The sequence below is a fragment of the Staurois parvus genome, unplaced genomic scaffold (genome assembly GCF_062004578.1).
Source record: "Staurois parvus isolate SC_StPar_1 unplaced genomic scaffold, SC_StPar_1.0 ptg000715l, whole genome shotgun sequence".
Lineage (NCBI taxonomy): Eukaryota > Metazoa > Chordata > Amphibia > Anura > Ranidae > Staurois > Staurois parvus.
The window spans coordinates 10,644,025-10,657,553 of NW_028318511.1; the positions used below are offsets into that span (position 1 = coordinate 10,644,025).

The 13,529-nt window shown below is 37.7% G+C and overlaps 2 protein-coding genes across 2 annotated transcripts in view; one reads left to right on the plus strand and one right to left on the minus strand.

Moving 5' to 3' along the window:
* Positions 1-3,323, plus strand: part of LOC149445669 (4-galactosyl-N-acetylglucosaminide 3-alpha-L-fucosyltransferase FUT5-like) — a 97,915-nt gene extending 94,592 nt beyond the window's left edge. Inside the window, exon 2 of the mRNA XM_089653598.1 lies at positions 1,534-3,323. Coding sequence (XP_089509724.1) covers positions 1,609-2,685 — 1,077 coding nt within the window. The 5' untranslated portion in view covers positions 1,534-1,608 and the 3' untranslated portion in view covers positions 2,686-3,323. The remainder of the gene's footprint in view (positions 1-1,533) is intronic.
* A 7,332-nt stretch (positions 3,324-10,655) lies between these two features.
* On the minus strand, positions 10,656-12,331 carry LOC149445670 (3-galactosyl-N-acetylglucosaminide 4-alpha-L-fucosyltransferase FUT3-like). The gene has a single exon (XM_089653493.1). The coding sequence runs from the start codon at positions 12,309-12,311 to the stop codon at positions 11,247-11,249; it is 1,065 nt and encodes a 354-aa protein (XP_089509619.1). The 5' UTR covers positions 12,312-12,331; the 3' UTR covers positions 10,656-11,246.
* Between the last annotated feature and the right edge of the window lie 1,198 nt (positions 12,332-13,529).

Sequence of the window (13,529 nt, forward strand, 5' to 3'; positions counted from 1 at the left end):
ACATACTTGATTAGGTATAGCAAGAGGGCTGAATTATTCAGTTGTTTCCACTCTGAAAGGTTTGAGGAAAGGACCTCTTCCAGGTGATTAAGATAATCTTGCTGGCATAGAAGTACAGTATACATAACACCTTTTTGGTATGAGACCCAACTAGGCATTATCCATCTTTAGTCAAAGCTGCACAGTTTTTTTTCAATCTAAAGGCACTCCTTACCTGCCTAAGCAGTTTAGGATTAGCTTCCATGAGATGAGAAATTTAGGGGAACTAGTGGAGGAAGGCTATAAAATGATTTGTAAAGCAATCATGATAAGTGATCCCTGAGAAGTATACTTAAAACTTATTTTTACAGCTGTGTATTCAGAATGTAAGTGTGACAGTGGTTGTCAATGTTTAAATTGCAAGGACCTTTCCCTACATTTAAACTTTTGTTATTTAACTGTAGAAAGGTAAAGTCTCTAAAATGGGGGCTGGGTGAGTGGTCTAATAGGGAGACATATACATTTCTTATTAAAAATACTGTGTTCCTACTTAGTATCCAGGAGAGGAATAGCAATTTATTAATTTTTCATAATACTGATCATGCTAAAAGAATGATTAGGTTAATGGAAGGATACCCCGAATAAGTAATATGTTATAAACATAAAAGAACCCTCAAAGTGATTCAGTAGGTCAAATCACATGTTAATAAGTATAAAGGTAAAAAATCATTGTAAGTGAAAATAAAAGTCCCAAAAAAGTCTTCAAAAACAGTCACTGCGTGTAAAAGATATAGTGTCCCCCTTTCAGGTATGCACTCACCGGACAGCCATGCCCCTCATTCTCATGGTTGGCTAAAATCAATGTTAGTCATCTCCTCTTATCACCATGTCCTCCATTCTCCAGAGTAAACAGACAGCACTTCACAGATTGGTGGATGTCTAATTGGAGGTACTTATGATGGTATACAATGTCCTTCTTCTTAATATTCCTCTCTCAGGTGATTATGCAAAAATACAAAGCACAAAGTACCCCAATGGTGTAGTACAAAACAGCTCCTTTATTCACTAAAAATAGACAGCCACTTACAGACTACAAGCAAATCACAAGCCTAGAGATGTTGCAATCAGGTATACTCAAGTGTAAACACTAATGGAAGTCGATGCAGTGCTCTCACCACCGCCAAATCCCATAAAATGGTGCTCCCGTGTCACTTCCGGTTTCGTCACTTCCGGTTGCTGCAGTATTTTACTAAATATACTGTGTTCCTACTTAGAATCCAGGAGAGGAATAGCAATTTACTAATTTTTCATAATACTGATCATGCTAAAAGAATGATTGGGTTAATGGAAGAATACCCCAAATAAGTAATATGTTATATCTCCTGATTTAGAATTAGGTCTATAGGAGGTAGGACCCTGAAAAAAAAAAAAAATTTGTAGGTTTTTGGCTAAATATACAGATAAGTAGTGATGAGAATTTTTTTTCTCTTTTAATAAGTTTTGTCAGTTCATACTAACTTTAATACATAACCTGTTAATCTGTTTCTCCAATAGGGAAAAGAATAACAGTTGGCAGCAACATCTACAGGATCGTTTCAACACCGCAACGCTCCTAACAAACTTAACCAAATGGATTCCCCCAATAACAATATATCTGTGAAGAAATTTTTTGTGATAATGATTGCACAATTCTGTATAGCTTGCATTTTTTTTATGCTCTATAGCAAAATAAATCTTTCATCAATATTTTTTAAGGATAACTTTGTGGTGTCCGATAACTTTGTGGAGTCCTACTCTGAACTATCTAACCATTCACAAATCATCATCCTACTTTGGACTTGGCCATTTGGAGATAAATTTACCCTTAATCAGTGTCCACCGAGTTTAAATATTTTGGGATGTTTTTACACAGAGGACAGACGCTTATACTCTAATGCTGATGCAGTTGTTCTACACCACAGAGACACTTGCTGCTCTAGAAAAAACCTACCGAGCATGCCACGACCACCAAATCAGTACTGGGTATGGTTTAACTTAGAGTCTCCATCAAACACTCCAAGTTTAAACTTTATGGACAACCTCATCAACTTGACTATGAGTTACAGGTCAGACTCTGATGTTTTCGCTCCTTATGGTTGGCTGGAGCAGAATACTAAAGAAGAGAATTTCACTATCCCAACAAAAAATAAGTTGGTTGCCTGGGCAATCAGTAACTGGTCGCCCAGATCCAAAAGAGTGCTCTATTATGAGCAGCTAAAACAGTATGTTCCTATTGATGTATTTGGACGTCTTCATAGAAGTCTCTCCAGTAGTGAACAGCAACAAGTCATTTCTCAGTATAAATTTTATCTTGCCTTTGAAAACTCTGTGCATAAAGACTATATCACAGAGAAATTATGGAAGAATTCTCTCATATCTGGTTCTGTGCCTATTGTATTAGGTCCTCCTCGTGAAAATTATGAACGTTTTATTCCTAAAGATTCTTTTATACATGTGGAAGACTTCTCTTCGGCACAGGAACTGGCTGCATATATCCTAAAGTTAGACAAAGATGATAAAGCATATCAAAAATATTTCCATTGGAGGACAAAGCTCCATTCATTTCAAGATTTTGGTTGGGAGATTCATTACTGTAAAATATGCAAAGTACTTAAAAAAGCACCTAAGCATAAGAGGATTGCTAGGCTTGCAGACTGGTATAAATGATCAAAAATCTATGAAGAGACTGGATATGTATGATTTAAAGTGTAGGTATAGCCAAAACCTTTTGGGTAGGGTAAAAAAGGGTTAAAATCTATGCCTTTTTTTACTTTGTATACCATTGGGCAAATTCCCATTTGCCTTTTGCAAATGCAAACCATTTTCTATTTACCCACATGCAACATTTCCCAAATGGAGGGGAATTCTCCTCTTAGACAGTTGTCCCAGAACAGGTGTCCCTATTGGAAGATTTCCCCCTCTTGTTCTGGCGACAACTCTAAAATTTTGGATTTCCCCTGACTTCCTTTCTAAATGACTATAGTCACTAATATAAATAAAGGAGTGAATCTTCCCAAAGGAGACAAATACAGCAAACAAACTTAAGGATCTAGCCCTTCCATGCATTGTCCAAAACAAACAAAAAAAGATTTTGTGATTGGACCAACCCTGAGACACGTTATCAATGGCGCAAACCATCTGGAGGAACCAGATGATGATACTCCCAGTCACGACTGAGACTGGAAGTTAGGTACTGTGAAAACTTTGAATGAATTACTACGTGCAACTACACTCGTTTAATGAGTGTTCATGCTTTGTGTGTGCACATTTTCTTCTTGTAATAAATCGGTTTTATTAGTATTAAACTATGGTGACTTTTTATCTCCTGTATTGCTGCTGACTGAGGAGTATTAAAGGAAACCTTTAGCGAGTATTGTTCCCCTGGCATGGAATTGGAAGTGATCTGCTTTATAACACAGAGTGCTAATTGACCTGTATGAGTATAGGTCAAAAATTAAAGTGAGAGGTTAGTTTGCACGGTTGTGGCGCATGAATTGCATGGTGTAAATATTCACCAACATTATATTTTTATGTGTAGATTGCTGGATTGAAGATATCATAGGGGATTTAAATGGTGGACATTATCTTTGTACTTAGAAATATTGGTAAACTTTAGAATTGTGTTTTGTGATTGCAGCACTGGGCTTGCGGTCTCAATTTCTATATAAGCATATATAAAAAAAAAGTGGACAAGCATATGGTAAAATATTGATTCACTTTGGAACTTTGTTGTTGTGTTACAGCACTGGGAAACTGGTTCCAATTTCTTCACTCAAATCGTTGTATGATATATTTATCACAAAGAGTCTAACAGTAAAAAATTGAAGAGTAGGTATGCAGAGTTTTTGCATGATATAGCACTTTATATTTATTTTTATGATATTTTGATTTTTTTCTATATATTTAAGGTATGACGATATAAGAAATTATGCGCTGCCCTAATTCCATTTGAAATTTCTAAAGTTCTGGATGGTCCACTCCATCCCTTTTTCAAATATGTAACCCAAATGAAGACATGACACTAACTTTATGACATAAATTTGGGGATCTCAAGCTAAATGTGGGTAAGATTTCAAGCATTTGTCACTGTGGAGCCCTGTCGCAGATCATGGCCTTTCCTCTGCCATCCAATTACTGTGGAAGCTCTCATTTGGGAGCTCTCAGACACTGTAAAGGCCCGTGTGCATGTGGCTCCTTGTGAGTTCTCATAGCTTATCCCTGACCTTTTTGGGGTCCATCCTGTGCTTGAAGCCTTGGGTAATACCAACCGTTTCAAATGTGACATCCACCCCACTCCCTTTTTCCCTTTTTGTCTACAGTACTAAAGCTCTAACAGAGCTTGTTCCTACTAGCAGTCTAGAGAAGGTGCCAATCCTTAAAGGGGAGCGGGAGACAATGCATTAAAACAAACCTTCCCTTTTTGGGTGGAGCTCCACTTTAAGCAGGCATTTAGCATTGGAAAACATTGTCTTTTTTGAACACCGATGATGAAATAGCATATGGGTTTACACCACAGCTAGAAAGCCTTTTTGAAAAGACCACAATTTCTGAGAGATTGAGCAGGAATTTTTCTTCCGTAAAATAATAAATATTAGTGTCTTTTATGGACACAAGGTTGGGAATAGCACTACAGCTAAAAAGTCTGTTTGGACAGGCTTCAATATCTAGGAATTTGAGCAAGCATTTAGAAAATTGTGTCTTTGTGGATGGAAATAGCATAAAGGTTTGCACCACAGCTTTTTTTTGAACCACCCACAACTTCTGAGAGATTGAGCAGGAAATAAACAGGTATACTGTGGATAGAAAAAGCATACCAGTTAGCAACACAACTAACAAACCTGTGTAGTCAATGTGCAATTTTGGTAGTAGAGAGCAGGCAGGCATATTGTACTAGGAAGTTGTGCTGTGTATCAGTGCCTTTGTTTTGGACACTAAAAAGGAAACAGCATACATCTTTGCAACACATCACTGAAGACTACATTGTCAAGGATGCACATTATACCAGACTGGAATTTGTGTCAAGTGTGCAGATTTAACTTTAAATAATTAAAAATGGTCTGTATTTTTATGGAGATATGATATAAATATTGTACCAATTTCAGACAGAGAATCTCAGCCTTAAAAATGGGAAGCACACTCTTATTTTTCACAATCTTAAAATCATACCAATTTTCTGCACAGAACAAAAATAGTGCTCATCAGAGACAATTGGAAAGGGAGAAAGCAGGCAGGCTCCATCTGTAAACACAAAAAATACATTTTATTCTCCCTAAGACAAAGGAGAAAAAATGTTTTGAGGAATGATCTACACATAATTCAAAACACATTTCATAGGCCTTAATTAAGGGAGGTAAAGACTGAGACTGGATGGATTTCATGTAAGGTATCACTGTTAGGCCACATTACTTTAACAAGGGTGGATTTCAAATTTGACAGCTAGGTAGCAGCATGAGGAAACAGAATACCTGGAAATCATAAGGACTGGCACAGACAGATATTCTGAAACTGTCTTGCATGCAGGTGCGGACTGACCATTTGGGCCCGGGGTCAGTAGGGGGCCCCATGAGATGCCCCTGGTACTTTTTTCATAGGCTTTTTTGAGTATGGGCAAGGACACAGGGGCCCCATGATCCCCTATTGCCCGGGGGCCCCATGAGTTGTCAGTCCGCAACCTGCTTGCATGTGTTCTAAAAGTGGTGCAGCGTGCACCAAATTCATGTACCTTTCTGGAAATTGTAATTAAACTTGGAAAAATCTGTCTCTGTCTGCCAAAGGAAAGCTGGTCTTAATTAGCACCACTTTTGTAAGAAAAAACGGTTTGTATTTTATCATGAATTTTGACACATTCATTGTGCCACGATGCAGAAAATCAGCAAATTAAAACCGCCTGAATTTGGCACACAGATAGGTGTCAGGACCAAAACTGTTGCAGATGTTCTTGGTATTTTTTGTTTTTAATAATGATGAGCTGAAATTTTACCCAAAAATTAAAGTGTTACTAAACTTAGGACCCTGCGTTCACTATATCTGGTCTACACAGATCACGGAAATACAATTATTTTAGTAAATATAAACTGCTAAATACCTTTTCTCATTAGCAGTTGGAGCAGTCTTCTATCAGTGTCCAGCAGAGCATTGGTTAAAGCTTGTAGGAGAAATTTTCATTCTCCTCTAGGAGGATGCAGAACCCCTCACCTCTGTCTGGACAGTGCTGATTGGCCCTGTGCTGATCACATGTACTCTTAATAAAAAAAAAAAACCATCTCTAGCAATACACACCAAACTGCACATGGACAGAGTGACACCAAACCTGTGTTCTATCAGGAGATATTTAGGGGACAATGGAAGAAGGGGAGGATCAGAGAAGTCAGGATCAAACACAATGCGGAGAATTAACCCCTTAGTTTCCACAGTGAGTATAACAAGCATGCTTTACTGCATATACAGACTGATTTTACTGTTGTGGGTTTAGTAACACTTTAATGACCAATGCAGTATTTACACATTTCCAAAATTTTACCAATTTCTACCTCTGTAAAAGAAATTTTTCAAAATTAGGTTTTACATATTTTGCTTAGCAATATAACAGAACAAAAAAATTCTTGCAGAGTAGAGGACCGACCCTGTGCAAACATTGTATGTTTTGTGCTACCATCACACAGCGGCAAAAATATTAGTTGAAAGGTGTTGGTGGTGCCCAAACACTGTAAACCCAACAATATCCAGCAGAGCACAAGCTGGACCCTGCTTTAACAAACATTCACGGTGTCTGCAACTGTGGCACAACTGTGAAAAAATTGTGTTTTTGGTGTTGGTGGGGCCCAAACACTGTATGCCCACAAAAAAAATCCTACACAGCACAGGATGGACCTTGCTGTAGCAAACAATCACGTATGTGCAACTGTTACATAGTTGTGAAAAAATTGTTTTTTAGGTGTGGATGGTGCCCAACACTGTAATCCCACAGAAAAATGACTGTGCAACTATTACAAAGCTACAAAAAAAAAATAGGTTTTAGGTGTGGATGGTGCCCAAACACTGTATACCCATAGACAAAATCCTTCAGTGCACAGTATGGACCTTTTTAACCACTTGCCCTCCTGAGGATTTACCCCCCCCCCCCTTCCTGACTAGGCTATTTTTTGCATTACGGCGCTGCATTACTTTAACTGACAATTGCACGGTCATGCAATGCTTCACCCAAATGAAATTTAGAGCTTTCTTTCGGTGGTATTTGATCGCCTGTGCATTTTTTATTTTTTTGCGCTATAGAATAAAAATGACCGACAAATTTGAGAACAAAAAACAATATTTTTTACTTTTTGCTAATAAAATGTCCAGTAAAAAAATCTTTAAAATCAAATTTATTTTACAATGAATTTTATTATAGATTTCACAACAACATAGAAACAGTCAGAGACAAGCTCATTGATACAAAAAAAAAGGGTAAGGTGTACAGTTCTGTTGATGAAAGACACAACAAATGCACTGAAACATTGACACGGAGAGAAACGGAGTATAAAAAAACACAATCTCAAAGGGGATGAGACCCTATAAAACTGTGTTAACAGCAAACAGTAACCAATGAGCTGGTGGGCAAAGACCAAGGATAGTCACCAAAGTCGCATTCAAATGATAGGAAAAGCTGAGCATAAAATCTTACTAGGCACATATCGGAACTCTACACCTAGGACTTCCAAGAAAGTCCAACCGGTGCATTAGACTTTACAGGCACAGTTCTCTAGGGGTGTCTCAATCAGTGCATGTAACATAAAAACTGACAGAAACAAAAAAATAAATGAGAAGAAAAGGAAAGAAGAGAGAAAAGCGAAGAAAAAAGAAACAAGAATAGTAAAGACAAAGAAAGGGCTCCAAGGGATCGCACCAGGAGAATCTTATATCGACAGGAGGGTCTGATCAAATCTAGACGGTTGAGCCACATCAATCCAAGGATGCCAGATCTGCAAAAACTTAGTGTGGGTGTCTAACAGCATAGCCGTTAGCTTCTCATTAACCATTAAAAAATTCATCCGATTCTTAACGGCTTCAAAACTAAGAAGAGGGGTTTTCCAAGCTCTCGCGATCGTCAATTTGGTAGCCATAAATAGATGCAATGATTACTGCCGCTCAGGACGGAGTAGGCCCACTAGTGGTTTAAATAATAGTGCCTCATATGGGTTACGCTTAATATTCATGTGTAGCATAGTGCAGAGAAGGGTATAGACACTAATCCACAGTCTGCATATCTTGGGGCAAGTCCACTAAATATGGGCCATGGTACCTATTTGTTGACAAACCCGAAAACAAGTCGGAGAATATGAGGGAATAAAGCGAGCCAGTAAGGCAGGCGTATAATACCATCTATAAAAGGACCTTATATTCATTTTCTAGTATGATAATGTTCCTCGAGCATTTAGACAAGGCTTGAGTCATGATCTGCCAGTCTTGCTGATCTATACAACCCCCGAGTTCCAATTGCCACTGTTGATGATAAGAGCGAATTGGGGGAGTCCTATAAGAAATGATAGCGGAGTAGACAAGGATGATCAAGCTTGGCGCATGAGGCCTGTGCCTGCAAAGACTTTTGAAGGGAGTCAGCCTATAGGGACCCGAATGGGCTCGTCATAATGTAGTAAGAAAGTGATGGAGTTGTTTAAAATCAAATTTTATCATAAATTTAGGCCAAAATATATTCTGCTACATGTCTTTGCTAAAAAAAAAATACCAATACATGTAAATTAATTGGTGTATGTGAAAGTTGTAGCGTTTACAAATGGCGGTATATACTGTATACTGGAATTTTTTTTTTAATTTTTACTATGGCAGTGATTAGCAACTTATAGAAGGACTACGGCGGACATTCTGACACTGGGGGGAACTGACTTGGTGTCAGTGACATCTCTAGTGATACCAGTACAGTGAAAAAAAAAGCACTGTACTAATGGCACTGGGCAGGAAGAGGTTAACATGAGGGGTGATCAAAGAGTTGACTGTGTGCTGGGTGTGTTTTATTAGGGGGCGGTGTTTGTGTGCTTCACTGTAAACACACTGCTGTGGATGGCTGTGTTGTGGACAGCCATCCAAAGCAGTGTGCCCAAGCTTACAGGGAGGAGGAGTAAAAAACACAATTCTCCTCCCTGTCTGCGAGTAATCACCGGGACGCGATGATAGACAGCCGCGGCTGCGAATGGTGGCGTGGGTAGGGCGCACACGTGCCCCCTACCCCTAAAAAAGGCAAAATCATGTATTTTTGCACGTGATTTTGCCCCCCAGTACCGCCCTGTAGCAATATTTCTGCTATAGGACGACTGGGAAGCCGTTAAACAAAATTCACAGCAGTAGCAACTGTGAAACAGCTGCAAAAATTGTAGGCGCTGCAATTGTGGGTGCAAAGAACAGCAGCTAATGCCCCATTTGTACACTATAACAATAGCAGACCTACAACATTGGCAGATAGTGGGATGTACTATTGGTGGCTGTGTGCGCTCATAAAGACCAGACATGGAAATGGTGGCAGCATGTGAAATATTTTTTGTGGCCTGCAATGGGGAAAGAAGCAGCTTTAGATGAAGCAAAAAAAATAAAAAAGTTGGAGGGTAACAGGATCTCCCAAATATTTAATCAGGAGCATCTGCGCAGAAGCTCGGTAGCTGCTGCTGTTCCAATACTGGTTAATTTTCACAAATGTCAGCCAGACAACAGTGTCCTTGAACAGACACATTCTTTTGTCTGTCACAACCCCCCCACCTTTCTGAATTGTCACTCATTGCCAGTTTCCTTCATGAGTAAAGCTGGGTATACACTTTGAACTTTGTCTAACATTTTTTTTAAACAGTTATGATGCAAGGTAGATAGATAGAAACATTGTTACTTTTGTATCTACTGTGTTTCATTCATCTGCAAATTAAATATATGTGCTCTGATCTATTTATTTCTTACACACACACACACACACACACACACACACTTTTTTATTTTTTTTATAGTCACATCAGTCCCTAACCCTCAAGGAGCATACAGTCTAGATCTGCACATGAAATCAGTTAAAGAAAAGTGACAAGTAAAATTAAAAATGAATAAAATGTTCTTTTTTTAACCCCTTAACCCTTTGAGGACCATAAGATTTTGGAACGCCAAAAGAATAAATTTTTTTGTTTTTAAAGTTCGTACACTTCAGTTGCTGTAACTAAGCCATTTCATGAAATAATTGGCAAAAAGCTAGATCCATTTGTTGTTTGTTGATAAGAACTAAAATTTTGACTCAAACCAAAAAAAAAAAAGAGTTTTAAGTTCTTAATCAGATGACACGCAATTAAAAACATGGGACAAATACGTCCCTTGGTCCTCAAAGGGTTAATAACAATTCGTCCACCCTAGTGAGCCCTAATGAATTCTTTCTTCCCCTTCTCCCATTAACTAATATTTTTTCAGATGATTTTTCTGTTTATTTCTATTTTTCTAACAACTAATATTTAAACTTTTTATTTAGTGTCACATGATTTTATTTGTAAATACATTTTAAGTATTTTGATTGAGTCATAATGTTAGCGTCACCAACACTGATCAACATAGGAAAAAAGGAGGGTTATTTGTTACTTTTGGATTGCGTAAAAGTATTTTTTTTTTTACAAACAATATCACAAAAAAGCAAGCATTGTTTATTTTGAATAATATATATTACATTGTTATCTTAAGTAATGACAAAGTCAATGCCGAATAAACAGGCTCATAGAAGAGCTGTAAACAGAAACGTGTACAGGTGTTAAAGCTGAAGTAGTTAAAGGAGAAAAGGAGATTATGCAATGGACAAGCATTAGAGATACAATGAATGAACATCACAAAAAAAGATACATAAATTTCAATTAAAAAACAAGGGACTAATATAATGTTTAACTCATTGTTTCCACTGGACGTATACAATAAACCATATCATATTAGACACACATAAAGATGTACATTAAAACACAGTTAATAACAGTTTAAGAGCGCTAGAAGGAAATTGTCAGCAGCACTGTTGCCCATGCCAACACCATCAATTTTTTTCTTCCCTACTCAACCCTAACAGAAACTGTATTTATATCTTCATCATGACTATTTTTCCCAAAGCATGTACAGTACGTATAGTACCATTTTGCTGAAGACCTTAAAAGAAAACAATTTCTAAATATGTCTTTCTTGGAGTATTATGATGTTTACATGTTATCAGAACATGTTAATACTATGAAATTTTATTTGCTAGAAAGTGATGTTGTAAACCATTTTTCCAGGTTGGATATGATTCTATAAGATGGAGCACCTTTGAATGCCTTACACATTTTGCAGTAGAACGTACTCCAGTCGTTGGGTATTTTAGGGTTAAAAACATTTCTCCATCGGAAATAGGATTGATACTTTTCATTGTTTTTGTCAAGTTCTAAAATGTAAGCAGCTAACTGCTGGGCATCAGAGAAGTCATCGACATGAATAAAGGAATCTTGAGGAATGAAACGTTCATAGTTTTCACGAGAAGGCCCCATTACAATTGGCACTGATGCTGAAAGAAAAGCATTGTTCCAAAGCTTTTCTGTAATATAATCAGTGTCTCTAGAGTTTTCAAAAGCCAAGTAAAACTTGTATTTGGACAGAATGAAAGACTGGTTGGCTTTTGGTAATGGCATATGCTGTCTTCCATAGACGTCAATGTCTATATGATGTTTTAGATCTTCATAGTACTTAGACCTTTCATAATTTGGGTTCCAGTTGCTCACAACCCAAGCTACAAGCTTAGATTTTGCTGGTATGCTGAAGAGTTTAGTCCCATCATGTCTCTCTATCCAGCCATAAGGAGTAAAGATGTCAGAATCAGCTCGGTAAGTCATTGTGAGGTTAATTATTCTATTCATCATGTTCAAATTTGGACAATTGCTTGGGGACTCCAAATTAAACCAAACCCAGTATTGCTTTTCAGGTCTTGGACTTGGTGGCAACAGTAACTTTGAGGAGCTCACTTCTCTGTGATGGATGACCACTGCATCTGCCAAATGATAAAAACTTCTGTTGTCAGTAAATATGCATGGATCTCCATAGGAAGATACTGGACACTGGTTGAGTGGAAACTCTTCCCCAAAAGGTCGGGACCACAAAAGAATGAGATGTTCTTTTTGTTTTTCTGTTTTTGAAGGCGTTTGATTAATCCTGAGCTGCGGCTGAATATTATATCTGCAGTTCATGTTAAACAGCAGAGTACAGAAAAAAAACACAATAGTCTGTGTTCCAATTAAAAAAAGACATTGAAGAAAACATGATCGATTCATTTTGAAATATACATACAAGCAGGATCTAGGAAAAAAGGAAAATATGTTATATAGCAAAGTAGGGTTTTCTGTATTTTTGCTGAAAATTTGAATATCTAAAGCATCAAACAGAGGTCTTACTTGTTTGGAACTTTAATTGAATTGAATAAATATGTTGTAGTTTACCTTTGCAAATAGCTTAGCTACAGAGCAGAGGCATATAGTATTCAATGTATCTTAAGGCAAATGGATCACTGAGGTTTAAAGTCCTCATGTTTTTTATGCTGATACAATCAACTTATTTTTTCATTTTTATTGAACATTGAACTTTTTATTCAATAAAAAAAAAGTACAATTTAAACCACTCTACCATTTGTTAAAGAAACCCGATTATCAACCTAAAAAAGCAGGTAAATCATAGAAGAATTAAAGTGGTTGTAAACCTCAGACATGAAATATAAACAAAGCACATCCTTCTATAGTGTGTACTTGTCTCAGTCCAGAGCATTGAGTATTATTTCTGTCTGCTATCTTGTTCCTCTGTTGTCTGTATTAGTCAGTTCTGACAAGTTTTCCTGACACCAGAGATAAAAAGGTGACAGGGGAGGGACATTCAGTACACAGTCTGTGATTGACAGCCTCAGCTCTGTTCCTGTGTTCTGTGTGAAGGGGTGCGTGTCCCTTCCCTCCAGTCAGCTCTCGGCTCTCCTCACTGAGCTATGCAGAGTATACCTTCAGCTCACTGCCTCCTACTTTTCTGAAAGCTCACACAAGTTTTATAAATTCTGTAATTTGAATGGCTGTAGAGGAGAAAAGACTGCAGATACACAGGTAAAACATTTCTAGGAGGATTTGTTTATCTCTGTGTATCCCCTGAGGCTATCCACTTCACTAGGTATATGTATGGGTTTACACCCACTTTAAGTATTTTAAATGCTTAGTTGCAGTGTTTTTCCTGTCCATAAATTATGTTTTATCCACTTGCAATGTGCCTAGGAACTTTCTTGAACTTGTCCAGGAAAAAAATGGAACTTGTCCAGGAAGAGTCAGTTCCCTAGAACAGCCCCCACCCTTCTTGCATATCATGGGCTTCTAATTTTTTGAGAGTGTCTAATTGCTTTCTGTGCTGACCCAGCTCATCTGCCCCTCCACCTTCACCTCTTTATATATACACGTTTATGTAGATGCTGGTTGAAGAAGAAAGGGAAATACTGAAGAGCAGATGCAGGAACTCATAAA

Coding starts and splice junctions, on each gene's coding strand:
- LOC149445670 (XM_089653493.1), bottom strand. CDS start 12,311: ATGAATCGATCATGTTTTCTTCAATGTCTTTTTTTAATTGGAACACAG.